The sequence below is a fragment of the Purpureocillium takamizusanense genome, chromosome 3 (assembly GCF_022605165.1).
Source record: "Purpureocillium takamizusanense chromosome 3, complete sequence".
Lineage (NCBI taxonomy): Eukaryota > Fungi > Ascomycota > Sordariomycetes > Hypocreales > Ophiocordycipitaceae > Purpureocillium > Purpureocillium takamizusanense.
The window spans coordinates 2322487-2350399 of record NC_063070.1 but is presented as its reverse complement, the minus strand read 5'-3'; the positions used below and the strand labels follow the sequence as shown (position 1 = coordinate 2350399).

At 56.5% G+C, this 27913-nt stretch overlaps 9 protein-coding genes across 9 annotated transcripts; 5 read left to right on the top strand and 4 right to left on the bottom strand.

Annotated features, from left to right (window-relative positions):
• The first annotated feature begins 502 nt into the window (after nt 1-502).
• Nucleotides 503-2626, top strand: JDV02_004309 (uncharacterized protein). Its single transcript, XM_047985512.1, has 2 exons — nt 503-1473; nt 1596-2626. Exons 1-2 carry the CDS (start codon nt 622-624, stop codon nt 2220-2222), a joined length of 1479 nt encoding a protein of 492 aa, XP_047841489.1. The 5' UTR covers nt 503-621; the 3' UTR covers nt 2223-2626.
• A 228-nt stretch (nt 2627-2854) lies between these two features.
• On the top strand, nt 2855-4360 carry JDV02_004308 (uncharacterized protein). The gene is made up of 2 exons (XM_047985511.1): nt 2855-3516; nt 3688-4360. Exons 1-2 carry the CDS (start codon nt 3064-3066, stop codon nt 4117-4119), a joined length of 885 nt encoding a protein of 294 aa, XP_047841488.1. The 5' UTR covers nt 2855-3063; the 3' UTR covers nt 4120-4360.
• JDV02_004307 (uncharacterized protein) lies at nt 3999-6029 on the bottom strand. Its single transcript, XM_047985510.1, has one exon. It carries the CDS (start codon nt 5657-5659, stop codon nt 4700-4702), a length of 960 nt encoding a protein of 319 aa, XP_047841487.1. The 5' UTR covers nt 5660-6029; the 3' UTR covers nt 3999-4699.
• A 7382-nt stretch (nt 6030-13411) lies between these two features.
• On the bottom strand, nt 13412-13615 carry JDV02_004306 (uncharacterized protein; the record flags this gene model as incomplete). Its single annotated transcript, XM_047985509.1, has 1 exon — nt 13412-13615. The coding sequence occupies one exon, from the start codon at nt 13613-13615 to the stop codon at nt 13412-13414; it is 204 nt and encodes a 67-aa protein (XP_047841486.1).
• A 3966-nt stretch (nt 13616-17581) lies between these two features.
• JDV02_004305 (uncharacterized protein) lies at nt 17582-18118 on the top strand (the record flags this gene model as incomplete). The annotated part of the gene is made up of 1 exon (XM_047985508.1): nt 17582-18118. The coding sequence occupies one exon, from the start codon at nt 17582-17584 to the stop codon at nt 18116-18118; it is 537 nt and encodes a 178-aa protein (XP_047841485.1).
• A 588-nt stretch (nt 18119-18706) lies between these two features.
• Nucleotides 18707-21542, top strand: JDV02_004304 (uncharacterized protein). The gene is made up of 3 exons (XM_047985507.1): nt 18707-19228; nt 19320-19715; nt 19826-21542. The coding sequence occupies exons 1-3, from the start codon at nt 19202-19204 to the stop codon at nt 21407-21409; spliced, it is 2007 nt and encodes a 668-aa protein (XP_047841484.1). The 5' UTR covers nt 18707-19201; the 3' UTR covers nt 21410-21542.
• On the bottom strand, nt 21496-24697 carry NIP1 (Translation initiation factor 3 subunit c). Its single transcript, XM_047985506.1, has 3 exons — nt 24245-24697; nt 23172-24154; nt 21496-23118 (listed from the first exon to the last, which is right to left on the bottom strand). Exons 1-3 carry the CDS (start codon nt 24597-24599, stop codon nt 21850-21852), a joined length of 2607 nt encoding a protein of 868 aa, XP_047841483.1. The 5' UTR covers nt 24600-24697; the 3' UTR covers nt 21496-21849.
• A 109-nt stretch (nt 24698-24806) lies between these two features.
• On the top strand, nt 24807-26039 carry ISA2 ([4Fe-4S] proteins maturation). Its single transcript, XM_047985505.1, has 2 exons — nt 24807-25396; nt 25460-26039. Exons 1-2 carry the CDS (start codon nt 25049-25051, stop codon nt 25826-25828), a joined length of 717 nt encoding a protein of 238 aa, XP_047841482.1. The 5' UTR covers nt 24807-25048; the 3' UTR covers nt 25829-26039.
• On the bottom strand, nt 25903-27715 carry RPL7 (60S ribosomal protein L7). The gene is made up of 4 exons (XM_047985504.1): nt 27664-27715; nt 27002-27113; nt 26661-26827; nt 25903-26602 (listed from the first exon to the last, which is right to left on the bottom strand). Exons 1-4 carry the CDS (start codon nt 27672-27674, stop codon nt 26143-26145), a joined length of 750 nt encoding a protein of 249 aa, XP_047841481.1. The 5' UTR covers nt 27675-27715; the 3' UTR covers nt 25903-26142.
• Between the last annotated feature and the right edge of the window lie 198 nt (nt 27716-27913).

Here is a 27913-nt window from a genome sequence, read left to right as displayed (position 1 = left end):
TGAGTGCGTGTATTCGTATGTAGTAACAACCTCAACACCCAACAGATGACAAACGAGCCAAGGCAGCTAGTAGCTACAGGATGAGGGCCAAGCAGCACCAAGAGCAATTCGCCCGCCATGCCGCCGGCGATCAAGTCATGACGATGGCATGGGGAATCGTCCCCCATCCGCAGGCGGTTACATCCGCCAAGTGGGGGGAGAGATAAGCAGTTACTGGCAAAGAAATTGTGGGATCGGCCCAGCCCAGCCCATGGTGGCGTTCAGTTCCCCGACACACACACACTCACTCCCACGAGGATCGAGCGAGCGAGGGCGCGCCCCCGGTCCAACAAGTGTGGGTTCATGGGGCGATGGAATGGGAAGCAGGACCCTTGGTGCCTCCTCATCGCATTGGGGGAGGGGGGTGGGTGGGTGCTTGTGGTGGTGAGCAAATGTCACGTACGTAAAAGCTCGCGGGATCTATAAGCCCCGTCGCTTCCTCTCTTACGGCCCTGCGCTGCCGCCCGGTACTGCCAAAATCAAATCGCCCGTCCTCGTTGTCACCGCCTTCTTCTTGGTCTCGCCGTGTGTCCAGCCATCATATCGTCGACGGCACAAACCACCGTTCGTGCAAGAGACACAATGAGCGTTCTTGACGCAAACAAGGGGCTGCCCCTCCCCGCAGCCGGACCACCACTGCCTCGACCCCAATCACCGCCAACGCCGCACCACCATCACCATCATCATCACCACCATCACAACCCGATCCGCAAGCTCGTCGGCCGCTTTCGCAGCGCCAGCAACGGCCAACGACCGCAACAGCAGCAGCAGCAGCAGCAGCTTCACTCCCAACCCGCCAGCGGCGCCATCACGCCCTCCTCCTCCGCCTACGAGTCCGACGAGTACTGCGCCGCCGCCCAACCGCCGGCCCCCCCCTCCTCCTCCTCCTCGCGCGCCCCGTCCTTCATCATCCGACCCCCTCGACGGGCCTCCACGTCACCCGCCTCGTCGCGCGGCGGCGGTGGCAGCAGCTGCAAGAGCCACCATCACGCCTCGCAGCAACAAAAACAACAGCAGCGGCAGCCAATAAAGGAAACGGCAGAGACGCTCGAGCTCTGGAACGAGGTCTACGATGCCCTCCGCAACAACCCCTCCACGGCCGGGCTCGTCCACGTCTACGAGGCCATCATCAGCCAGGAGCTGCCCGACGGGCTCAAGTCGGGCGGGCTCAACAGCTCCGCGCTCGAGGGCAAGTCGGCCGAGCAGCGTCTCGAGCTGCTGCGCGCCATATCCGCCGCGGGACTGCGCAAGCGGCGAGGGTCCAAGACGGCGGCGGCGGCGAGCCAGCAACAGCAGCAACAGCAGCAGCAGGTACCTGACGAGGACCTGGCGCGGCGCATGCTCGATGAGGCCAAGGACAAGGTCGAGAGCGTCATGCCCGAGTACCCGTCCTCGGGGGCCGTCGCCTGGGCGGGCTTTTGCACGCTGACACCTGTAAGTAAAAGCACTCCTCGGGGGCCGCTGTCTGTGCCTTGAACGTCCTACCTACTACACCTCCCTCCCGCCTAAGAGCTGCGCGCCCTCATCACTCACGCTGACTCTCGCCTTGCCCACAGCTCCTCCTCGACCCAATCCTACAGCGCGCCGAGCTCCGCGCTGCCCTCGACCGCGCCATCGGGCGCATCCCCTGGTACACGCACCTCGCTTCCACCCTGCTCGACTCGAACCAGTGGTCCGCGACGCCCAGCCCGTCGTCGTCGTTCCAGACGCAGAGGGGCCGCGTGCGTGACACGGCCGCGCGCCTGTGCCGCGCTGTGCTCGAGCTCGAGATGAACTGCGTCTGCGCCGCCGCCAGCGCCTGGAACCCAGCGGCCAAGAACGTCGTCGGCTGGGCGGGGCTCGCCGAGCTGGCGCGTCGCATCCAGGACCTCGACGCCCGCGCAAGGAGGGTCGTCGACAGAAACCTCGGGGAGCAGGCCAGGGCGAGGTTGAGGGCTCTCGACGTCGATTTGTGCCTCGGTACGCGGCAGCAGTCGTCACCGTCGCCGCCGCCCGCTGAGGGTGCTGGCGACGAGGAGAGTGCCGAGAGTGGTGATAATGGAGAGTCGGGGAAGACAAAGGCCTCCCCACTCCCAACTGGCTTCAGGTCTTCAGGGCCTCCCTCACTGCCATTGTCGCCAGGCCAGCCAGATCGACCCGGACCGCCGACGTCGACGACGCCGACCACCGCCCAAGCGGCGTAACGGCGTCCCTGTGCCACATAGCAACGACCGCATCCCCCGCCCGCTCTAATCTATATATTTCGCATCCCCAGCTGCAGCCAACACGCTTTTTGCGTGCGCGGCCAAGTCAGCTGACGACACAAATGCCGCGCCGCACGGTAGAGGCACTGGTCAGAATCCCCGAAGTCCGACGCGCGCGGCAACTACACCACAACTCCTCAGCGTCCTGCTCCCATGAGTCGACCTTCAACCTCAACCTCCCAAGTTCCCAAACACACCAAATATCTATAATCGCCACCGCCAAACCCGAGTCCAGAACTCACTGAAGACCCATCGTGCCTGCTTGTAGGTATCTATCTACCTAGGTAGTACGTAGCTTATTTTTAGCGAGGATAGCGAAAAATTGACGGCGCTTCATTACCACCCTCATACCCCTCAACTTCGAACCAATGTGTGCGCCACCGCCTCGTCCCTGCCCGCCTTTTTGTGTCTCTCTCTCCCGCGCGGCTGTTGGAAAGGTGTGCCTCCACTACATGACTCTCCCTGTACACAGTAGTACGACGACGTAGCGCTTTAGTACAAAACCCACGCTATTCGTAGCCACCCAATGGAAGTCTCTCGATTGCCATTAGTTCTACTGACCCTCTCACCTCCCCCCAACCCGCCGGGCCTCTTCGGTCGGTTTTCGCGCGAGGGCCCGCGCGCGCGAGCGCTAGAGTCTGTCATCGACGTACTAAGGTAAGTAATTTTGTACAAAGACAAGACTGTCACATACTTTTGTATATATAGTATGTATCCCGAACCGTCCGCTTTGTGACCGCCCCTCGCGGGAATTCCACGATCGTAATATTAGTAGAGGGCAATGCCGCCGAGAGCCCTTCTAATTCCTCGCCTCCCATCTCCAGCTCCAGCGCCTCATCCTCGACGACTCCCTCGCGCACGCCGCCCTCTCCTCACGCTTCGTAGCAGTAGCCACGGTGGCGGTTCCGGCGCATCATTGACATCTCTCCCACCGTCCACAAGAAGAAGAAGAAGCACTCTCTCGCCAACGCACTCGCTGCGTCTCAGCTTCACGCCTTTACAGCACTCGACAGCTTCACGCAGATTGTCGTCGCACGCTTCGTCCAGCATGGGCCGCCAGGCCGCAGAGGATCCGAGAGCGGACGCCGACGCCGACGCGCAGAGGAAGGCGGCAGAAACACCAGCGGCGTCGGTAGAGGAGGGACAGGCAAAGGCAAAGGAAGAAGACCTCGCGCCGCTGTCGGACCACGACTTTCGGATATACAACCAGCTCGCCGAGCGCATGGACTCTTTTGTATGCTCTCTCCTGCCTCTTCATTTCTCCTCCACATCTCCTTCATCTCTGTCATCCCGAGCCTCTTCCTTCTCCCTTGATTTCTGTTCATTCTTTGCATCCCCATGAATACCAGCGATAGCACCATCCCGCAAGACTACTGATAGACTGATGGGCCCAAATCGCACACAGCACAACTACTTCCGCCAGTCCTGGACCATCCTCTGGTCCGCCTGCACCTCCACCCCCACCACCACAGCCATCGACACCGACGAGCTCCTCTACACCGGCCTCTCCCTCGCCTCCCACCTTTCTGCCCACCACTCCATCGAGGAGACGTACGTCTTCCCCCACCTCGCCGCCCGCATGCCCGAGTTCGACCCCCGCGCCGGCCCCATGGTCGAGCAGCACGCCGCCATCCACGCTGGCCTCCACGACTTCGAGACCTACCTGCGCCGCTGCCAGCGCGGCGATGAGGAGCTCGACCTCGCCCAGCTGCGCGCCCGCATGGAGGGCTGGGGCCAGGTCCTGTGGGCGCACCTCGACGAGGAGGTGCGCGCGTTGGGCGCGGAGAATATGAGGCGCTATTGGACGAAGAATGAGATTATGCGATTGCGCATGTGAGCCCCCTTCAACCGGCGTCGGGCACGGACGAGAAGGGGAAACTACGTTAGACGACTTGGAGTCTCATGGTGTTTTGGGCTCTTGCGCATCCCATGAGGTGGAGAGTCGCGGTTCTTGATACCAAACGCGGCTCGAATCGTCGCCGCTCATGATGAATTTGGATAGATGGTATACTTGACCCAGACGCACGAGCTATTGTATACAATACACTCAGCGCCCAACTGTCGCCACATGAAAAACAGACGCGTGCAAAGTACGCACAAGCAAATGGGTTGCTTGGCCCAGGCTGAGCGAGTCGCATGAACTCACGGCGGCCCCTGTCGCGCGCCACATGCAGCCTGCCTGCGAGACCCACGGTGATTTCCCCGTGCGCAGCTCCATCTATAATAAAACTGACTGTCCATCCGTCTGGTGGACCAACGATCCTCCTGAGAGGCTTTCCAAGCCTGTGCCAGAACCGACAACAAATAAAAAAGTCTAGTAGATCCTGGACGTCCCAGCCATGATACTCCCGCGCTGTATGCGCCACGCCGCTCGTTCCTTCAATCAGGCCTCGGGCCCCCGTCCCTCACCTTCTTCCTCAAGCTGTCTCGCACCAGAGGTCTCTCATGGCACCGACGGACGGGTACGCCGCCAGCAGCGACACAGCCAGGTCCGGCAGAGGACCCTTCTCCATGCTCCAATGCACCGTCAGCGGCGCCCACGCTAGGTTGCGCGTAAAGTCGGTCATCCACGACGCCGCCCACTTGGGGTCCTTGGCCGCGGCGCCGCTGCTGACCTTGCGCGACCGCTCAACGAGGAGCCTGCCCAGCTCCATGCCGACGTAGGCGCCCCAGGAGCGCACGCTGATGGACCCCAGCCGCCCCTGTGTCTTGGGCGAAAAGGGAAGCACCTTCTTGCTAGACAGGTAGGCCACGTTCTCGCAGGCCTGGTAGGCGATGAGGGATATGACCTGCGCGTAACCCACGAGCGTGTCGAAGAGGACCTCCCCAGCGTCCTGCGCCTCGACGGCCTTTTCCGAGCCCACAGCCTGTCTTCTGGCGCGTGACTTGAGAACTAGCCTTTTGGCGGCAAAGTAGATGCCCAACAATCCCCAGAGGCGGCCCATGGTCCGCGTCTCGCTCAGAAGGGCGGCGGCGGCTTTGAAGTACCCGCCGAGGCGGAGCGCGAAGGCGGCGAGCGGCGGCTGAGGCTTCGCCGAAGCCAGGACGACCGTGGTGGCGGGAGGCAGCTTAAAAGCCAAAGCGACAAGGCGGCGGGCCGAGAGCTGTAGAATGGGGCGGCTCAGGGTCTCAAGAATTGAGCCCGTGAGGCGTGTCGAGTAGCAGAGGAAGAGGAGGACGGTGTCGGCGCCGGCGCGGCTTTGCATACAGCGGTAGAGGTGGGAGATAAAGGCGTCGACGTGAGACGGGCCGGCGCCAAGTAGGGCGCCGAGGGGGGTCTTTCTACTCGGCGGAGGGAGCGAGGGCGGCGCCGACGAGTCGATGGGCTCGCCCGAGGGCAGCGTCGTGAGGACTTGGGAGTCGGGATCGGGAGCCATGGTCTCGAGTGTCGCGTGCGGCGGCGGTCGAATCGTTGGATATGTCACGGTGGACGAGGTTCAGGACGCCGCGCTTTGCATGCACTTGGTGTCTGGTACCTCAGGTGCACCAATGCTGATAGTCCTCGATGGGTGGCCGTTGGGCGGCTTCAGGGCTGGACAGTCGACGGCCCGGGCAGTGACGTTGGTAGCGGTGAGATGCTGGTTAGGCGAGGCAACGTCACGAGCAGCACGGTGCTCGGCATGGGGAAGAGCCGGAGGGAGCAGCTGTACGGGAGCTGGCGGAGAGCTGGCGGCCGGCGACAAGAGAGAGAATTGCAGCGCAGCGCAGCTTAAGGGGACAGACAGGGCCGTTGAAAAGAAAGCCAGGCCGCAACGTCTCGATTGGGAATCCGCAGCCGCATGGCGCCGCCGAAGAGCGGGTGACTGCAGCTGTCGGCGGCGCTGAAGGTTGACCGGGTGTGTGCCTCCATCCAACCATGTTCAATGCCGATGCCTCGGCATGCGGGGGTTCCACCTCGGATCTAGGAGAGTTCCGTCGGAAGTAATTGCAATGCCTGTGAGGTAGTATTGCTCTCTGCTCCAGCTAGGACCAGGCGGAAAAACAGTTCCGAGGGGACGCCAACAAGACAACAATGGAAGAAGAATCTTCGCTTTCCGGCCGCCTTTACTATATGGACGAAGTTTACGGAAGCATGGAAGGCAGTCGCGACCGTGGTGCCTCCTGCCTGTCCGGGCCATTGTATTCGTGAGTCCGTGACTCTACAGGTGGCATTGCATTCGTAGCGAGGCCCGTATGCCCGCCCCGCTGTGTCGCGTTGGGCAGGAGCCGCCCGCGTGCAGGCTTGCGTATTACCGCTCGCCGAGGCCCGCAGCCCATGATTGGAGTTCAATCAAGACAGCCACTGAGGTTGGTTTCGATTCCCCACCTCGCCTGAGGGGGGTCCTTCTCCCACCACTGACATGCTCTGTGCTCCAGGCTGTCAGGGCACCAGAGAGTCTCCACGGGCGGGCATTGGAGTGAGTTTGAGGGGCTCCTGGGAGGTACTACCCCATTGCACTGAGACCCATCCCACGGTGGATTGCCCTCCCGCCGTTATCAATCAGGTTGGACATGTTGGCTAGGTACATGGTACTAACAGTACCCTGCCGAAGCCATCATTCATCGCTGGACATGCCGACAACTGCATCAGGGACGAACGAAAGGTCAATGTCAGCCATGACATTGGCATACGGCAGGTGTCTTCGTCTCGTTCGTAGTTGGCGCAGCTCGTCACGACTGCCGGCTCGCCGAGGCTGAGGAAGCGAACGGGCTCCATTGAATAGCCCTCTTGTCTATCCCTGGCACCAAGATGCAAGTCTACGCCCCGTTCTGGAAGTCTGAGACTTAGTCCTACTAGTAGATTCCATAATCTGCATTACGTATGAGGCAGTTGTCAGATGGTACGTTACGCACTGTGCTGGAACGAGCCTATTTCCATGATTCCGCTATCTTTAATTGCGGCTCGCCGCTCCGCTCGTGGCCCAAGCCAATACAAGCTCCTCCACCAACGCGATCGTCTTAGCGGAGAGACGCAGACATGGAGTAGCAGCACGAATACCGAAACAATCAGTATTCCAAATAGCGCCGTGAAAAACCGACAGTGCCTTCCCAGCATCAGTATGGCAGCCGCATCCCAGCTATGCCAGCTACTTGATCCGGCGTGAGCAAATAGGGTCGTGATCACTTTTCCTCGCAGCTGGTGAGGTCGCACATCACCCTGTCCATCTGCGAGGACGAAAACCCCTTCGGTCTGACGTCCTGCGAGAAGGTCTCGCGCGTATGCCATCCACTGGATTGAGAAGAACGCACAGCCTGTACTATGCATGTTCTCTGAATACGGAAGACCCCAACGCAAGTCATGGCCCGGAACCGCGTCTAGCAACTGACGTAGGAGTGGATGGCCTGGACGCGCTGAGATAAATGCGTTGTTCACACCGGCGGGGTGTGCTGCAGGAGTTACCAAGGGCAGGCTGAGAAGTGGTGATGAGTCTAGGGGCACGAGGCATGTGATGTCGAGATCGAGGTATACACCCCCAAACTTGTGGAGAAGGGCATAGCGTAGGATGTTTGCTCGTTGGATATCCTGACGGTACCCCCTATAATGAGGGAAAATGTGAGGATAGTGGCTGGATATAAATTTCGATGCTACTTCGTCTGTCCACAGCTTGTGTTGCCAATCGCGGTGAAGTACCCGACAAGTCTCTATAGCCGGGCCATATCTGGTAATGTTGCCGCCGCCGAGTGCGATCTGATGGATTATTTTGGGTGATACCATATTTTGGTTTGTAGGATCAGGGTATTGATATAAAAGGTTGGGATGTCGCTGGAGTAGCTGGTGGAAGCCGGTCATCATGTGAATGTAGTTATAGGCCACCTGGAAATGCTGGCGGAGGGAAAAGAATATCCACAGTGTGCATATTGCAACCAGCAGAAGATAAATTCGCGAACGCATAATTGACCGGAGCCAAAATTACGACGGTGAATTCTAGAGCAAGTCGGGTGTAGCAACCGATGGTCTGGCCTGACTGCGCGATATTGTAAAGCGGCCCTAGCTCAGCTACAGCCCTGCTGTGAACGTAGTCACAGCTGATATCTATGTGAGCGCAGATCAACCGGTGCTTTTGTATCAGCAACCTACGCAAATGTCAATCGCATTTAACGACGTGTCTCGCGTCGACGAGAACGAACCTCAACTCCATGTACCTGCATATCGCCACGTTCATCGGAGGGACCGTGATAAAGACCCTTGTCAGACATGGCTGGCCCACTGAGACGGTCTTATGCATGCTATAACTACGATGTCTCTGTCTATATCGCGACCCGCCCTTATGTCGGCGAGCTCATTTGTAAGTTCTTAAATCAGGCCACAGGATTTTGTCTCAAAGGTGAAAGTCGGGGTATTAGCGCATGCTACATGTCCGGTCCAGATCTTTTCCTTGAGATCGTCCTGCCGTCCCTGATCCCGCTGGCCCTTATCCGTGGAGGCGGTGCGGATATACGCTTTCATTGGCTGGTATCTGGTGTTGGTGCCGTGGCTGGCGTGTACGAGCACTCGGGCTACGCCTTTTCATTGCCATTAAGACGTTACCGAAACGCTCAAGTTAACTCGACAAAACTCTGACCTGACCTGGAATTTCGGCTTTTGGGGTTTGTGCTGGACAATCGTGCTCACCGAGAGCACTATTGCCGAGATAACGTGTCTTGTTCTGATGGTTTCGGCAGCCCTGGCATCTGTGATACGATATTGGGCACGCGGTGGGACTCTGAAGCAAGTCGTCGCGCTACAGTGCAAATGAGCGATTTGGTAAGGAAGAGGACGGAGGGAGGCAGTCGAACGAGCTAATACATTCTGTAACGTGGGAACGACTTTGGCATATACGTATGATGAGGGATGAGTGACTTAGGCATAACTCGCTGCACACTCAAACTTCGGCAGCGTATTGCAGTCTACATTCAAGGGCACCACGATGATAGCCAGGCGGCTGGGGCCAAAGTCGGGAAGTCAGTTTCAGGAAACGCTTCTGTCTGACATTCAACATGAGGTGTCGTTTTCTGGGTCCAAGTAATAGCCTCAACTAGTATGGGTATGCAACATTAACCACGTCCCATCCATAACTAGATAGAAAGGCCAAGTATATGTTACTTTGGAGCTCCTCATGACCCGGATGTAGCCCTTTTGCGACACAGTTGGGGTGCCTTAGCCTATCTACAGCCACTAGACCGGGGTCAACATCGAGACACGCGAAAAAGAAAAAAAAGAGACAGCTGACACTATGTCATAAATGATTGAGACAAGGCGTTGTACCCGTGGATATGACACTAATTGGTGCGCGGGTAAACAACTGCGACTTTGCTCTAGAACTAAGACAGCGCTACAGTTGCGACAGCCGCCACCCCGGCGTCTACGTATACGGTGCAAACAAGAGATAGTGTGCCGTCGCGCTCATCCTAACGACCGGCAGGGCCTACGAAACGGTCCTATCCAAGTACGACGACAAGAATAGTAGCGGGAATACTACGAGTATTCTAAATCTACGGCGAGAAAAAAGGCACAAGGAACACCCGGAAGAGTAAGAAGATAGAAGAAGGGAACTTGATCTTCTAAGATTAGCTCGGATTTATTATAGATATCCGAATCGAGAGCGGTTACTAAGACCTAAACGTCCTCGGCTATTAAACTTTGCTAACCTAACACTAGGTAATCTTCCGCTAGGCGTGCAGGAGGACTTACGCTGATTAACGTAATATTCGATTTCGGCTTGATTATCTTGAGTAGACTTACTTGACTTGAAAAAATGCTCTGGGTGTCATCTATCGAAGGCGAATTGAGTATTGTTCTCGCTGAATCTTCGTCTACTACTAGACCTTAGGCTGCATCCGAGAACCTGATTATAGCATAGATGTAGCCACCCAAGAAGGACGCTTTGGAATCCGAACCCGCGCCGGACAGCATGTACGCAATCCACCAGATAGCGTGCTTAGCGTCGAGATCTAGCTCTGGCTCTCTTTCTGGTTGTACAACATATTCAACGTGAGCCATCCATCTAGTATGATACCTGATATACTTGACGATTCCATCACATCTGTCCGTACCTACAGGCCGACAGTATCCCAGCTCGACTTAAACCACTGATTATGCTTGAATCCTCTCTCAAGCCTGCCCATCTCGTCTACTAAAGGCATACACCCAATGACTGTCGCAAACCAATTGAGGCACTGGCTTCGTTTCTCCATGTGTTTGGGATCCCTACTGATGCCCCTCGACGGCGACAGGTTAATCCATTGTTTACTCCCGCGGACAAGCAAAGGCCCTTTGCGCGTTAGCAACGAGGCTAACACGTTAAGTCCAATGTCCTCGCAGTTGAACTGGGCGTCCACATAGTCCCTAATCTGCCTCGCCTCCTGAGCGTCGGAATAATAGTGATCGAGGAAGCCGATATGTGCAAATGCCAAGTTCGTGACGACAATAGAGTACGCCCCTGCCTGTCCTTCTCGTAGAGAACAAAAGTGGTAGTACCAGTCTCCATCGGAATTGACAGACGCGCACCTGGCTAAGGCACCGACTATTCGGTCCTGCCCGAATTGCCGCCACATCTGGAAGACGTACTCCAAGTCGGTAGCGCGATAGTATACATCGTCGTCGGACAATAAGATCGCCTTGGTTTGATACGATGGGTCCGGCCAGAGCTTCTCATTCAGGCTGTTTCGAAGAGAGACACGGAAACGAACATGGACGCCATGCACCGAGATGAAGTTGCCAGGCGGTGTTTGGTCTATATTGTTCCACACGACAACAATTTCGTGAAGGGATGGTATCGCGGTCGAAAGTAGTACTTGTAGGACGTGATTGAGTTGTTGTGGTCGCTGATAGGTCGAAAGCGCGATACTGTCATCTGTTAGCTTGCCAACTCTGTTTGTTGTAATGCGCACTCGTGGTTTTAGATACGTAAATTTGTCCTCTAGTAAGCCCCTGTGCTTCGCCTCTATAGTTCGCCATAGTTTTGCCGTGTTGGCCAAGTTGTCGCGACCACACCGTGGCACTTTGGCCTCGGCTGGATCGTAGCGGAGAGCTTCAAGTTGCCAGTTGACTAGCTGCCCCTGCTCGAAAAGCAGAAGCACCACAACCACTATAAAACAAACGAGAGCAGCCAAGGACAATTTTCTAGTGAATCTCATTTTGAAGCAAGCGGGGAGGAGAGCCTTCGACTGACTGTTAGATTGGAGGGCATAGTTTCCAAGGGGAAGAGTGCTTCGGTTGCATGCTGTCTGATCCAGGACATTGATGCTCCTAACCAGATGAATATGAAAGGCAGGAGGATACATGGCTGCTGGGTTAGGCCCACTCGCTTAGCCCTGCTTCCTGGGCACCGCATGCCACGGACTGGCCCGTCGCGCAAGCCTCGTAAGTTAATCGAGGCATATTGCAGCGAGTCGTGTCTGGGGCGTCTACGCCAGAAATCTTACGTGGGATACGGACGTCTCATATCATTTTCGACTAAGAATAGCCCCATAAATACAAAGCAGGAAACCGTTCCTCGTCATGCTTTTGTGGTCGTATCCGCCAGACGTTGCTTTTCGGGGACATTTGCAAGTTAGGTGGGGACAAGCACAGGCTGAGACTTATTGCTGGCCGCTGCCAATTTGTCGTTGTGGTGGCACGCGATAATTCGCGAAACTTGGCACCCTGCGAACGCCCTGAGTGAACCGTAGCAGGACTGCGAGGACGCAGCTCCGAATACTGTGTATATAATGCTCGTAAGCTATAATACAGGCGATTGGAGATCCAGGCACCAGCAGTACAAGGAATGCTGGGCTGGCTCTGCCCCCGCCCCCCAGAAAGGATGTAAAATGCCCCTCCGGCTACACCACCATGCCCGGTGCCGCTGATATGCCAATGGATAGGGAATAGGGGCTCCCCTATCACCGTCGATCCCTACCACGCCCCTCCCTCGATATAGCTGATCCCTGAGGGAGCCATTTGAATACAAAGGACCGCCAATAAATATATCTGTAAACGTCAGAGCCGCACATACATTGTTCTCGTGGATCCCCTATCGCCTTACAGATGTAAGTCGCTCTAATCAGTGTAAGTAGCTTCACCGACTTGAGACCATCCTCGGATCTCTCATCCTTCGCAATGCAAAATAACAACAAACCTGTATGCAATCTGCAATACCTAGGCAAAAGAGCCAGAGAATATGGAACAATTGCAAGGTTGCCCGCCTTGTCTCATACCCCTGCCCTGCTACCCCTGCCCTGCTACGACATATTCGTTACTTTGGCAAAAACGTCTCACGGGACAACTTCCTGAGCGCGGCTTGTCTCTCTCACACAAGGGTGCGTCAAAACGGGCGACGTTCTACAAAGCAACAAGCGTCCGGCATATCCTAATGTCTGAGCTTCTTCGTGCGCGACATGATTCGTTCAACGATATTGTCCTGGCTGAAACCTGTCTTTCAGCCGCAGCCCTCCCAGCTTAGAGCTGCCTTGGTTGGATTGCTGTACTGACTGCTGTACTGACTGTGATCTCACTTGAGCACACATAGATTATCTATTACTGACTTTCAGTGGTTTGCGACATGAAGAAGTTGCTTGTCCGCAATACCACGATACGCCCTTCATTACACCATGGTCCCGAGGGGCAAAGGAGTGTCAGTACAGCGCTAGCCTGGCAAGGCCTTCCAGTTCTGACCAGGCTCGGACGAGCGAGATTGCGCGACAGACAGCTCCTCCTTCTTCCGTGTGCAGCAGTTTTCTCATGCTATCCATCCCACTTCTGCCAGTATGATCTCTCTCATGCGATATATCATGAACTTCCACCGTAATGAACGATTACTGAGGGCTCGCTAAAGCTGGCTGACAAAACGCCAGAATCTGCCATTCTGATGACCAGGAGTGAGTTCTATAATAGGTAGTGCAACAGTGATATCTTCGAGAAGGAAACCTGCAGACGCTGACATGAATAGCTACGATCTGGCCTGCGACATTGCCATCGCTGAGCTCGACGAGAATTCTTGATACAACAGGAACCGACGCCGACCGGGACACAGTGCGGTGTAAGCATGTCTGTCTTTTACCTTATCTGGACTCTTTTGCGGAAGAACTTCAGATGCCTACTTCTTCGTCAACCCATAACATGCCTCTGTATGAGTTTCATTCTACCCATCGCCTTGACCACCTTCTTCAGTTTTGCCACGGATTTGGTAGTGCTACCTGCAAGATTCGGCATCGGAGAGCCACACCCCATCAAGACCCTTACGCAGGCGTTTGATGTAGCGAAAGGTAGCGGCAAAGAAAAGATCATTCTTGTTAGCAATGGACATCGGGGCGGTGAAATTGAGCTTGCACTGCAGCTGATCGCTGGACGTGTTGCGGTGCAGGTTCCACAGGTTGAAGTCGTGTTCGTTGATCATGAAAATTCTCTGAGCACAGACTGTCCGAGCAACTTACGTGGAGCTACAATTTGCTGGGGTGCGGTTGTTATGCAGTCATCCCCCAGCGAAGGACCTGGAGGCATCTGGAATTACACGATCCGTACCGATGCTGCATTCGCCAATAGCGCCCTAACGATCGATATCGATAGCTCCAACAACGTCGAGGAGGTTTACATTTTGCCCATACAGCGAACTGTTAATATCGTCATTGCTGAGCTGTCTGGAGGCAGAACTCGCGACCTGCTGTCCCAGCATATGGAGCTCCCTTTCACTAGCAAGACTGAGGATGAGAGACAGGCGAAAGTCAAACGGTTCCAACATCGTACCATCGTCAAATATATGGCCGTTACATTCCTGAGCAGCAACATTTGGATTGCGTATCATTTAACTGGATTCATCGCTGCCGAGAAAGAGAGCAGCATGTCGCAACTCATTGACACTGCGATAAGGGCGCGCAAACCCTGGATGCCATACTGCATCCGTATGCTCGCACACTACCTTTCCTTTTGCATCATATACGCGCCTAGTTGGATCGTCAGCTCTATTATACTACGATGTGTTGTCTTTTACAATACCGCATTCGCCATAGTGCTTACCTTACAGCTTCTTACCGGCTTGGCCCTTGGATCTTTTTCTCTGCTCGTCGCTTCACTATTCAGGGCGGCGCAACTCAGCAGCGTTACAGCAACGCTCACGATATTGCTCCTAGGCATTCTTGCCCAATCAATCAGGCAACCTTCCACTTTCGCCGTCGCGATATTGTCTGCACTCTTCTCACCCTGTACCTACGTCTTCTTCTCAACTCTAATGGCTCGCTTTGAGTTGGCGAACCTTCCAGCAAGTCTCGTCGCCACTCCCCCTAAAAGTCCATGGCATGTCCCAGGTGCCATTTTCTGGGTCTTCTTGGTCGTACAGATTTTTGCCTACCCCCTCCTTGGCGCTTTTTTTGACGGCAAAATCTCGCTATCAACTGCCACATCAATGTCAGGCCAGTGGTGTGCCTGTGGTGACGACCATGAGCAGCGCAACGATGCTGGCGAAGATGCTGTGCACTTGGATCGGGCGACAAAAAGGTTCACGACTCGGAGTTTCAGGTTAATTTTCTCCAAGTCGCCTAAGAACATTGTCGCATTGAATGAGCTGAGCTTCAGGGCTAAGCGTGGACAAATCGTCGCCTTGCTCGGGACAAATGGAAGCGGAAAATCCACTACATTGAAGTGTGTCGCAGGCTGGAGCAAGCCGACATCTGGCTCCGTCACGATCTGCACAGCGGGATCTTTAGGCATTGTCCCTCAGAAGAATGTGCTATGGGATGAATTGACCGTCGAAGACCACCTCCGAATTTTTCGCCGGCTCAAGTTGCCGGGATCGGCAAACACGAACGACGACATACTCGACCTAATCAAGTCTATCGGCCTATATAACAAGCAAAACTGCTTTGCAAAGGTCCTGTCCGGCGGGCAGAAACGCAAACTTCAGCTAGGTATCATGCTCGTGGGCGGAAGCAGCGTCTGTTGTATAGACGAAGTTAGTAGTGGAGTCGACCCATTATCACGGCGCATGCTATGGGATATCCTTCTCGCTCAACGCGAGAAGAGAACGATCATACTCACCACCCACCATTTAGACGAGGCGGATATTTTAGCTGACCATGTCGTCTTTCTGAAGAACGGGCGTGCAGTCGTCCAAGGCTCGCCGTCCGAGCTCAAAGAGAAGTTTGGCAATGGGTACACCATAGACATCCCTAATCGCGGACAAACGAAGTGGCAAGACTTGCCATCAGTTAAAGGGGTGCTACAAGAAACAACCTGCAACACCATGACATATCGTGCTCCTTCGCTCCGGGAGGCAGCACGGGTAGTCCGAGCACTCGAATGTCAGGGTCATGGCGAGTACAACTTCTCGGGTCCAACTCTTGAAGACGCATTCCTACGAATGGCTGAGCACTCCGAGCAGCCACTCGAGACTACGATCCGCGGGCCAACTCCTTTTATACAGAGTGGATTGGAACTGACAGACGGAGAAATCATCACAACTTTGGGACAAATTTTTGTCCTGCTCAAGAAGCGTGGGCTCGTGTTCAACAGGACATGGCCGACCTATGCCCTCGCCATTCTACTTCCCACGGTCGCCGCTGGTCTCACCGCCCTCTACGTCAAAGGACAACCTCTTCCGGGCTGTTTGAGCCAAGGAGGCACCTCGCCACTGATACGCCAGGATGCGGCAAATGCATTGAATGAAGTAGACAAAGCGAATACAATCTTCCTCGCAGGTCCAGCAACAATTCTGCAAGCATCAGGGTCGTCACTGCTAGACCTTACTCGGCCACTCTTTCCGGACACAGCAGGCCAACCCTCTTCTCTCGGCGCTTCAGCGCTGAGCCACTTAAAGCTTGTCGAGACATATGACGACTTCTTACACAGCGTTCAGATGGAGTACCGCAACATTATCACAGGCATCTGGCTCGGCGACCAGCACAGCTTACCAACGACCGCCTGGGTGGCCAACTTGTTCATCACTAGCTCACTCACCGCCCAACAACTTCTCGACGTCATGCTAGCAAATACTACTATTGCGTCGTCATGGTCACCGCTCGATGTCCCCTTTGACTTCGGTGGTGGCGAATTACGACTGCTCATTTACATGGGCATTGCTCTCGCATGTTACCCTGCGTTGTTTTCGCTATATCCGACCTACGAGCGCATGCAGTCTATATCGGAGCTACAATATTCCAATGGTGTACAGCCGATCGCCAGGTGGGCTGCATATATGCTATTTGATTCTGCCCTCAGTCTCGTCGCAGCCAGTATGGCTACAGCACTTTGGGCTGGCCTATTCGGTGGCTGGTTCCATCTGGAATATTTCTTCGCCGTTTTGTTACTATACGGCATGGCATCTATTCTTTTATCATATATCGTATCTCTTTTCGCAAAATCACAGCTGGCGGTATTTGCATGGGCAGCCTCGATACAGGCCATGTTCTTCTTGATTTACTTGATGGCGTATATGAGTATCGTCACCTTCGTTCCTGCAGTTCGAATCGATTCAGCACTCCTCGTGAGCGCTTTCGTCATATGTGCGCTGTCTCCAATAGGGTCAGCAACAAGAGCGCTCTTCCTAGTCCAGAATCTGTACTCCTCCGCTTGCACGGGCAAAAGTCTCTTTACCAACCCCGCAGGCCTTGCAATGTACGGCGGTTCAATATTGTGCCTCTCCGCTCAGTGCCTGGCCATGCTGGGGCTGCTGTTATATATCGACTCACGCTCCCTGAAGTGGTCAGCGAGCGACTGGCATGGCAAAACGCACACCTCGCGACAAGCTCCCCCGATCGACCAGGCGATTATCGGGTCAGACGACACGTCGGATGACAGAACAAAAGGCCTGGAAGTACGGAATTTAACAAAGGCGTTTGGCAAGACCACGGCGGTGGACAATATATCCTTCCGCGTTGGCCGAGGGCAGATTTACGCGCTGCTTGGGCCAAATGGGGCTGGCAAATCTACGACCATATCCCTGATCCGAGGATTGAGTAAACCGAGTCTCCACGGAGGCATTGTTTCGATTGACAATAAGGTGGTCACGGCGAACCCTACGGCATCACGGTCCAGGCTCGGGGTCTGCCCTCAGGTTGACCCAATAGACTATCTAACAGTCCGGGAGCACTTGGAGTTCTATGCCGCCATTCGTGGCATCTCTAAAATGCATCATAACGTAGATGCGGTTCTACATGCAGTTGGCCTAGAGAGTTTGTCGGATCGCTTGGCAGGCACCTTATCGGGGGGCAACAAGCGTAAGCTCTGCCTCGGCATTGCTCTCATAGGCAACCCCGCGGTTGTGATACTTGATGAGCCATCGTCGGGCATGGATGCTAGTGCGAAGCGTACGATGTGGAACACAATAATCGGCATTGCATCGGGACGATCGATTCTCTTGACGACGCACAGTATGGAGGAAGCAGAAGCAGTGGCCGACCAGATAGGAATACTGGCACGCCGAATGCTGGTCACTGGCACACCCAAAGACATATGCAGCAAATTTGGAGACCTGCTGCAAGTCAACATTGTCGCCAATCCGGCACCTGATCTCACGGATGGAGGTGGCCAGCGAATCATCGAGTGGATTCGCAGCACATTGCCCGAAGCTCACGTCGAAGCAAACGCACCTGGTGGCCGGTTCCGCGTGTCCATCCGCCGCGAGAACGTGCCGATCTCGCCACCGGGTTGCATCAGCGCCGAAAAGGAAGTTGTCTGCGAGAAACGGCAGGGCGCTATTGGACGTTTGGTCCTTCTGCTCGAGGACAACATGGCCCACCTCGGCATCCGTCATATCAGTATAATCCCCACGACTCTGGACCAGGCGTTTCTGCGCATTGTGGGAAACCATGAAGAAATAGAGGACTTGGATGCGGATGCGGCACCGAGATCGTGTTTTTCGTTGGCTCGTTGGATGCCAACCTGGGTTGCTCCACGTGGGAAACGCTAGGTCTTCTATCTCCCCGGGCAGACCTATACCTATGTACAATAACATTTCAGCATTGGAACCTGTGCCGAACTCACTTTTCGTTGGCATGGACGGCGACTGACGAGGGGGCACTTTGCTCATCAATACAACACCCGGGACTGACGATGCACTACGAAGTGAGGCAAGATCTAGTCCCTACCAGCTTGAATCGGCTTTTTCCTCGCCATTCCAACTCGCCCCCGCCTTGGATCAACAAGACGTGAGCTGCTGCCTGCAGTGGCTGGCAGTGCTCAGACATGCCCGGTGTCAAGCCCACAGCCACGATCCCAGTCCCCCGCGTCCAAACTTGCTGCCCGAGCCGAGCCTCCATACCCGACGAGGAAATGTCCGGCATTACACGACATGGCCCTTGACGGAAACAGGTAACGTGATAGCGCGCTGCTTTCGCGCTCGAGCAAAGGGCTCGACTCGCGACTGCACGCGCCCGCCCCCTCAGACCACGACGAGTCTTCTTGATGATGGGTTTCCTTCCCCCCTTCCAGCGGGCCCTTCTGCCTGCTCGGCGGCGGGGCAGCCGTTGACGGCTGAAGTGCGGTGCCCACAGGCCGTCTCATGTGTAGGGCTTGGGCTCGGCCCGTTCACAGCTTGGCGTCTTCTGGACTCTTGCGCTCACGGCCATGGTGCCTGGGCTGGACCGGGTTGATCCTCGCCGCAACTTTATTCCAGGTTGTGCTGCTGCCGATGAGCAGCCCCAGTCTGCCAGCACAGGGGGGGGAGGGGGCCGGGGGCAAAAGGCACGCTATGAGCATGAACAACGACTCGTGGCCCGCCACGGCTCAGCCTGACCTGACCAGGCCTAATCCGACGACGATAATATTTAACAGCCATTCATTTCCACATTGCCATCGCCCAGCTCGACCCATTTCGTGAGGACAGGCTGTGAATGCTACCAATGCTTAACGCAAGGCGCAGACTCATTTCGATACCTGTGTTTGCATCCTTGGGGCAAAGTCCATCACACTGCCATTGCCCACGCCTCAAGCGTGCGGTCGCTTGATCACTTTTTTATTTACACGGCACAAGAGCTTGCGCTCAACGCCCATCATGGCCTCTGGCTGGGTCGTAGATACCGTGCGTGTTCCCCCTCCCCATCTCAATTGACGAGCCTTCGATCTGCACATGGGCCTATTCAGCTAACCATCCCTGCTCCCCTCATATACAGCCCGACACCTTTGTCGCCAAGGAAAAAGAGGCTGTCGTACAAGAGAAAGACGAGCAGGAACTCACGCAGGACGACACCAAGCTCGCGCGCCCGGGCTTCGGGCTGCCCCTCAACTGGCTGCCGTCCAGCGGCCGCTTCCCTGTCCTCCTGTCCGTTCCCAAGCCGTCCGTGTACGGTGGCTGGTATGATGACGGTGGTCAGGAGTGGTCCGCGGCCACCCTCCTCATCCGCGAGGCTTGCATGCTCAAGCTTGTAGACGACCTCACCGACAAGCCCGAGTGGTGGCGCAAGATCCTCGACCCAGAGATCGCGGCCAGGTGGAAGGCCGAGGCCCTGGCCCTGGACTGGCAGGCGTATCGCCCGCACGCAGACTTTACCCCCAACATGGTCGACGCGGTACGCACCCCCTTTCCTGCTCTCGTCTCTGGACACCGCCTCGTGTCATGGTGAGCACGAGGTCTCCCTGTCATCCGTATCTTTACTGACAAATGGACTACGTCACAAAGTGCTTCGATGAGATCCGTCGCAAGGCAGATCTATATGACGCGACAGGCCTCATTCCCGTCTACGACTACACGGTCGCCGCCATCAAGTCAGACAAGCTTATGCCCGAGGATCTGCGCCTTGAGCTCGCCACCGCCGTCAAGGCCCTCGAGGACGTGCCCGACGACAAAAAAGACTGGCACCCGGGCACTGACGGCAAAGTCCTCGACCTCGTGCACCCGTCTCTCTGGCCCCTGGTCTACGGGCGGACCCGCGTCCTCCCCGACAGCCGTGTCCCTCTCTCCGACTGCCTCGCCTACAGCGGCCTCGGCGACGTGATCCCCCCTCCGGACTCCCTTCACGCGGGCCGCATCACCTCGCACTGGGGATCCCGTGACGAAGCCGTCACCGCCTACTCGACGCGGTTCCAATGGCTGCCATGCGACGTCTCGCTCGATGCACAAGGCAATGCCACCATCGACAGCTACATCAACAATCTCCACCCCGTGGAACATGCCAGCCTGTATCCCGTCATCCAGCGCTTCGTCCAGGCCTCACTCCCCGCGTGGGACCTGCTCTACACATGGCCCGACCACCTCTCCTTCCAGCGCCTCACCACCAACCGCGCGGGGCCTGTCTGCACGACGCCCGACATCTGCCAGGACCGCGATGGCTGTCGCCCGTCCGGTCGCCCGCTCGGCCCGGGCGAGGAGCCGCGCCAGGAAGACGAGGAGTGGGAGGACGGCTACGAGACGTCCCCGCGCGGCGTCCTCGACAACCAGTGGTTCGACGAGACGCACCCCATGGACGTGCCCGACGCGTACGTCCCGCCACCCGCGGCCGACGCTGGCGACAACAAAGAGGATTCCAAGAACCGCGTCTTCCCCGTCGCGGCGGACGACGTCAAGACGTCGGGTTTCTTCCACGACGCGCGCCGCTTGCAGGTCATCGTCAAGCTGGCCAACATCCACCTCACACCCGAGAAACCCACCTACGATGGCGGCTCGTGGCATATCGAGGGCCAGCTCAACGAGCACATCTGTGCCACGGCGCTTTTCTACTACGACTCGGAAAACATTTCCACCTCGCGCCTCTCCTTCCGCACGCCTGCTAACGCGGAGGAGCTCTCCACCGACCTCGACTACGAGCAGTCCGACATGCGCTCCATCACGCGCACCTTCGTCATGAGCCCGGACTCGGACAGCACAATCCAGGACGTTGGCTCCGTTCTCACCAAAAAGGGCCGCGTCGTCTTCTTCCCCAACCTATACGTGCACCGCGTCGAGCCTTTCCGCCTCGTTGACCCGAGGCTGCCCGGCCACCGCAAGATCCTCGCCCTCTTTCTCGTCGACCCGGCCGTGCCCGTCGTGTCCACCGCCAACGTGCCGCCCCAGCAGCGACATTGGTGGCAGGGCGAGAACCATATCCGCCGCGGCTCGCGATTGCCTCCCGAGCTGGCTGCCATGGTCCTCGACAACGTCAACCACTTCATCGACGACGACGAGGCTAAGAAGCTGCGTGGAGAGCTCATGGCCGAGCGGACAGCAATGCAGGACGCCACAGACGGGGCCCTCAACAGCATCGAGTTCAACTTTTGTGAGCACTGATACGGCTGGCCGATGTCAGCGTGGTGCACCGTGGCCTTGTCGCTCTCGGCCGTCACGTCATGAGCGAGCGTTATGTTCATCCTCGCGCCCGGCACGGATGGGAATGCGGCATATATGATGGGAAAAGACGGCCATTCTATGTAATCCTTCTTTCTTTTCCGTCTCGCGTCACTCGTCAAGCAACAGCTTGCCCCGTGGCGAGGAATGCTCCGTTCCTTCGTTCGCCCGTTGTGCTGCTTGCTTTCCTTTGACATTTGGCCCTCGCCCTATTCATGCATTTCCGACGGAGGAAATGCAAACCCAGCCCATCCATGCAAGAGTCAAACAAAAACTTAGGCACGAAGAACGTGCGGTCCACCGTCCCTCTTTCAACCCCCACTCAGCCCCTGCCAGGCAAAGCACACGTAAAATCAAGACGCCTTCTCCCCTCCGATGCACATCTAGCCCCGAACGGCAGCGCCCAGAGCGCCGCCGGTGAACTGCGTGCCACCGGCCTGTCTCTGCGTGTGGCCGCCAGCACCGGCACCTCCACGGCCCGTGCGAGCACCTCCCCTCTGGCCGCCACGGCCACGGCCGCGCCCACCCTGCCGCTCGAAGGCGTTGCTCGTGCCTTGCGTCCGCTGTTCGAGCGTCCGCTCGTTGCTCTCGATGAGGGCACTAGCCTTGTCTGACAAGGTGAGCGCCAGGGATTGCAAGCGGCTAAGCTCGACACCCTTTCGGAAAATGACGTTGGAGGTGACCTGGTCGAGAGACGCAGCCAACTCCTCGTGACTAATCATCTTGCTGACAACGGCCGCCACCTTGGTCGTGTCTAGCTCGAACATGGCGCCCAGCGTCTCCAGAGCAAGCGTGTCGTAGAAGGGGGCGTAGGTGAAGAGGTAGGTCCGCAGGCCCTCCTCCTGAATCTGCTTGGCAAGCATGGTCTTGATATCCTCCGAGTTGGGCATCAGCTCCCAGATCTTGATACTGTGGATGAAGTTGGTCGACTTCTTCCACTCGCCCGCAGCTAAGGCCTTGGACGCCTGCATGACGTGGTCGCGCGTGTTCTCAGGCGGGCCGGTGAAGATCTGGCGCTCGTGGTACTCGAGCATACGGCGGTACGTCTTGCTGATGACGCGCTTCTTGACATCGGGCGATGAACCCGTCTGGGCCAGCAGGGGGATCTCAAGCAGCATGCTGCACGTCAGGTAAACGCACTCGAGCAGCTCCAGGTTGATGTGCATGTGGAAAGGCAGCTGTCGGCTCTTCTCCAGCCTCTCCTGTTCGGGTGAGACCTGGCTGTACCGCTGCATCATGACGCCCTGGGCGAGCAGCTCCTTTTGGCGGCCGCTGCCGCAAATCTCTTGCAGGGTGTTCTGGGCGTCGTACACCAGTCCCTTGCGGAAGGCGCACAACCCGACCTGCACCAGGGTCCTGTTGTAGAGAATCTGGCTCTGCACGTCAAAGTTGGGGATCGTCTCCTGCAGGTGGGACATGAGCATCATGTCGCGGGCCCTGTAATACTCGCCATGGAGGGCGAGGAAGTAGACCTGGCAAAGCATGGCTCGGGCGCGGATAATGCCGTCGCTGTTGCTGAAGAGGTAGTTGCACAGGACATTGACCAGGTTGCCGGCGTCCTGGGCTTGGGCGCGCGTAGTGATGACCGACTCGACATTGTCGCCGACCGTCTTCCAGCAATTCTCCTCGAAGGTCTTAACGACCTGGGCAGGCTGCAAAGCGGTTAGTCGACTGACCAAAGGGACGTGTCAAACAAATTTCTCACCTTGAAGTAGACGTGCTCCAGGCGCCTCATAACGATGCGATTGACGCTGTCCTGGGGAATATCGAGAGACTCATCCTTGCGCAGGTACTCGTAGTAGAGCATGCCCTTGAAGATGATGTTATACAGAGCGCCTTCGTCCTGCAGGCGGTCGATGTACTCGGACGTGTGGGGGTCGATGCTCTGCAGGGAACGGACAAGCTCGTCGTCCAGTCTCTCGACGTAGGACACAACGCTGCCAGCGACCTTGATGTATTTCTCGCCAGGCTGCAGCGTGGGGGGCTTCTCGTCATCGTCCCACTCCTCCACGTTCTCAACAACCACATACTCGTGGTCCTTCTCGAGCAACTCCAGCAGGGCAGACAGCTCCTTCTCGGCCGCCTTCCACTGCTCCAGGGGCATGACGTTGGAGGTGCCGCTGCCCAGATCGAAGCGGGCCGAGACAAGGGTGAGGAGAACGCGGATCTTCTGGTAGGAGGTGTTGGCGATCTCGTAGAGCTTCTCCATAACCTTGATCTGCTCCAGGCGGTCCGTGTTCTTCTTGCCACGAGACTCCATGATGGTCCGGAGGTGCTTGAAGATGCTCTCGGGGGTATACTGCAGGGTCCTGCCGCCCTTGCCAACGGTGGCAAAGCCCTCGTCGCCGAGGTCCTCGACGGGAGCGTCCAGCTCCAGCTTGGGCAGCTTCTTGGCCTTAGGAGCAGGGGCGACCTCCTCTTCCTCGTCATCCGATTCCATGAAGCCGTCCTTGTCTGTCCGGTAGGCGTCGACCTGGGTCTGGTACTCCTTATTGGTCTTCTTGATCTTTTGCTTGACGGCGTTGAGGGCTCGCGCCTGGGTGGCGTTCATCTTTTTGGGGGTGACCTTTTGCTTCGCAATGGACTCGTTCATGAAGTCCTCCAGCTCAGCGATCGCACGGATGTAGGGCTTGGGCGTCTTGCCGCCATCTTGCAGCTTGGTAACTTGGCGGTTGAGTTTGTCGAACTCTGCGGGTAGGGGCCACAATCAGCGCCTCTTCTCATTTTGCATCACGCAGCGACCGCCGCTCGTCAAAGAGAAATATCAACACCACGTACCAGTAGAAATTAGTGTCCAGTCACCATTCTTCTGACCGTTTTCGATCTTCTTGATCGAGTCCAGCAGCTCCTCCAGCCGCTTGCTGGCGGCACTCCTGACCTTGTCGCGCACTTCGTCATCGCTGTCGTCGCTCTCAGACTCGGCATCCCTCAAGAACTTGCTGGCGCCCTGCGCTTTGCCACCCTCCTCATCGCTGGTTTCCTCGTCGCTATCCTCGTCGGAGCCCTCGTCGGAGTCTTCGTCGGAGTCGTTTTGCTTGAGATCCTGCTCCTCCTCCTCTTCGGAGTAGAGCTCCTCCTCGTCGCTGGACGAGTCAGTCGAGCTATCTTCGCCGCCGCGGAAGAATCGAGACATTTTGCCTGTAGTCCTTTCGGGGTCTAGGAGGGCAAGGGGGATCGATGCGTGTCGCGAGGGTGCGCGGGGTTGGTGATTCGGACGGCTTGTGAGGGAGGGTCGAAAATTGATGATTTTTGGTGGGAGGTGGGGCGTGGGAGTTTGGGGCTTAGCGAAGGTACCTCCGTACCACCGCCTTGCTTCGAGTCACTTCACTTGCCTCTGTGGCTCTGCCTTCGGGCACAGGTGCCTGGCCTGGCCTGGCCTAGCTTCCCACAGGCAGCCCGGTCCAAGGCCGCTTACCTCAGCGACTCTGCCGCTGGCCACTGACCTTGCGCCTATTGCTGGTTAGCACAGCGGGAGGACTCGGCTGAAGCTGTCCCCCTCGGCCGCCGCATCTTTTGCTCGTCGATTTCTCAGCAGCAAAAGCACTCACCTCAACCCATGGCACACTTGACGAGACCGATGACATGACGCCTCTTCGCTGTGTTAACGGCGCCTCTGCAGCGCGATCGTTCGTGCAAGTAGCCAGTCGTGGCTATTCGACAGGTACAGCATACGCTACGGTCCTCCCCGACTTTCTCGTTCCGCGTGGTGCCGCCTTCGTCCGTCGTCGGATAGACAGAACCCTGCCAAGGGCACCTTGCTCTAGTTCACGGCCATCTAGGTCTTCACATATGTCATCCCCGACACGGGCTTGCCAGATAAGAAATTTTTCTGCATCTGTTGTCCACAATGCAACGACCTGTGTTCTCAACCCGCAAAAGGACGAGGATGGCAAGGACATGGTTCTTGAGATCACCCCACGCGCAGCCAAGGTATGTCCCAAGTCGACGCAGGATACCATCAGACAGAACGATCCCCTTTCTAACTTGTTATAGCGTCTATCTGATATCATGAAAAAAGACGACAACCCCAACCTTGCGCTGCGTATCCAAGTTGAGAGCGGTGGTTGCCACGGCTTCCAGTACATGATGAGCCTCGTTACGATACCAGCTCAGGGTGCCGAGGAATGGTCCTCCGTCGTCAACGAGGACGACAGCATTTTTCAGTACACACCGGACGAAGCTGAGTCGACGCCGAGCGCCAATGGTCCTAGGATAATACTCGATGAGCCGTCCCTCGACCTACTAAAGGGAAGCAAGGTCGATTTCACGATGGAATTGATTGGGTCGCAGTTTAAGATTGTTGACAATCCGTACGCGACGAGCAGTTGTGGCTGCGGTACGAGCTTCGACATCAAGATGTAGCTTGCGCAAACGGCCCCGACAAACCTCCGCTCACATGGCAGTCTATCTATATAATATTGTACATATGTACCATACCCTTGCATGTCCGAGACTGTCAACGGCGATTAGAACTGTACGATGCATGAGAGAGACTTGCATACTCTTCACAGAATATAGGCAAACAAGCATTATCAACGGGCCGTCACACGATGGAAGCTCTTGTCATTCAGAGAATCAATTTACCACAAAGCCGTGTCGTGATATCAACGCCGAGCAACCATGCATTTTTGAACCACCCAAGCCAACAAGTCCCTATAGCCAACCAGACACCTACTCTAGTTCATCTGGCGGATGAGAGCGTTGATGGCCTCCTCACGGTTGCCAAGGTCACCACCCTCAATGAAGTGCTTGAACTTGCGGGTGCGGAAGCCGCCAGTGGGGTTGCTGAGCTTGAAGGGCCACAGGAAGTTGGCGGCCTGCTTGAAGTTGGGACCGACGGTGTAGATCTCGTGGATGAGGTCCTCCATGCAGACGATGCCGTACTTGCCGAGGTTCTCCTCAATAATGGCGTTGTCAGTCAGGGCGACGCGCTGCTTGTTGACTTTGCCGTAACCGCGCTTGTAGACAAGCTCCTTGACAGACTTCAGGTTGGGGTAGCCGTAAGCAATCCAAGGCTCGACGATCTTCAGCATCTCAGTGGTGGCCTTAGTGACCTTGATGAAGACACCGTTGTTGATCTGAAGAAGGCGGAGGAGCTGAAGGATCTTGCGGGGCTTGGGGGGCATCTTGTTGATACTGCGAAACGGTCAACCACTGTTGGGTTGGATCACGCACAGCGAAGAGAGCTGCTTACCCCTTGATGCGGAGGACGAAGATCAGCTTGGACTCAGCGGGAATGTAGGCCGAGTCGTTCTTCTTGGCAACGCGGGCCAGGCGGATCTTCTCGCGCTCGGCATCGCGGTACTCAGTGACGTACTTCTCGGCACGCTTGAAGATGACGCCGCGCTTCTCCTTGTTGGCCTATCATGCCTCGTTAGCGGGCTGGTTCCCGACATTACGATTGCGGAAACCAGATTTATCCAGGCATGTCAGACCCGAAAGAAGGTTAACATTCAACAGCATCGACTGGATGTCTAGTTGAAGGGTATGTTCTGCATCACTATGCCATGTAGACTTGGGGAGTATCAAACGTACCGTCTTCTTCTTCTGCTGAGCGGCGGTGCGCTCGGCGCGAGCCTTCTCCTGGCTCTTGCGCTTCTTGAGCAAGGTCTCGGGGACCAGAATCTGCTCGTTGGTAGGGACGGTACTGCAGGGCAAAGTCAGATTAGTACGGGTCCGGCATACCGTGGTATGGAACAGAGCGCCGGCGCGAGAACTGTAGCTGTAGCGCGACATTCTCTGCTTTGGCTGACTCGAGATGGTTTTAATCGGTGAGCCAGGAGAAACTGGTTTGCAATCTCTTGCATCAAGTGTAGCTCCCTTGAATGGCTCATCCGACAACGACCCCGGACAAGTGTCCAGGAAAGTAGAGTCGCAAGACACTACCACGAGGCATTCTCAGCCAGAGTAGAAAAGTGTGCTGTTGCGACAATGAATTTGAGGGAGAAGGATTTTTCAATCCTTCATCCCCAACACCCCGAGAGCCGACTCTCTCCTGCCAAGCGGAACATGCCTGGTCAGAAGAGGGAGACACTCAGGAAAGATCGAGCTGGCAGAAGGTGCGGCGTCGAAAGGAGTCGAGCCGCCTGCCCAGCGAGAGGACCACGAACAATCTGCAAAAAAACGTGTCTCCGTTTTCTCGATACCGGGCGCCGCTGCCCATGATCGCACGCGTGCTTCAAGGAGGGAGGACATACGTGGCACCCATTTTGACGACGGCTGTGGTTGATGTCGAGGTTAGTATTGGCGGTGGTGGTGGGTGTGAGGGCACTGGCGATGGGCCTTTTTTCTTTCTTCCCTTGGTAGCAGAGTGGAGAGTGGGGAACTAGCCAATTCTGCAGGTAGGGTAGGGCTTGATTTTCCCGCCCACATCTAAAATTTTCTCCGTGCCAGTTTCTGCCGTGCCCCACCGCCCTGATCCAACCGCCACTAATCCACCACCAAGGC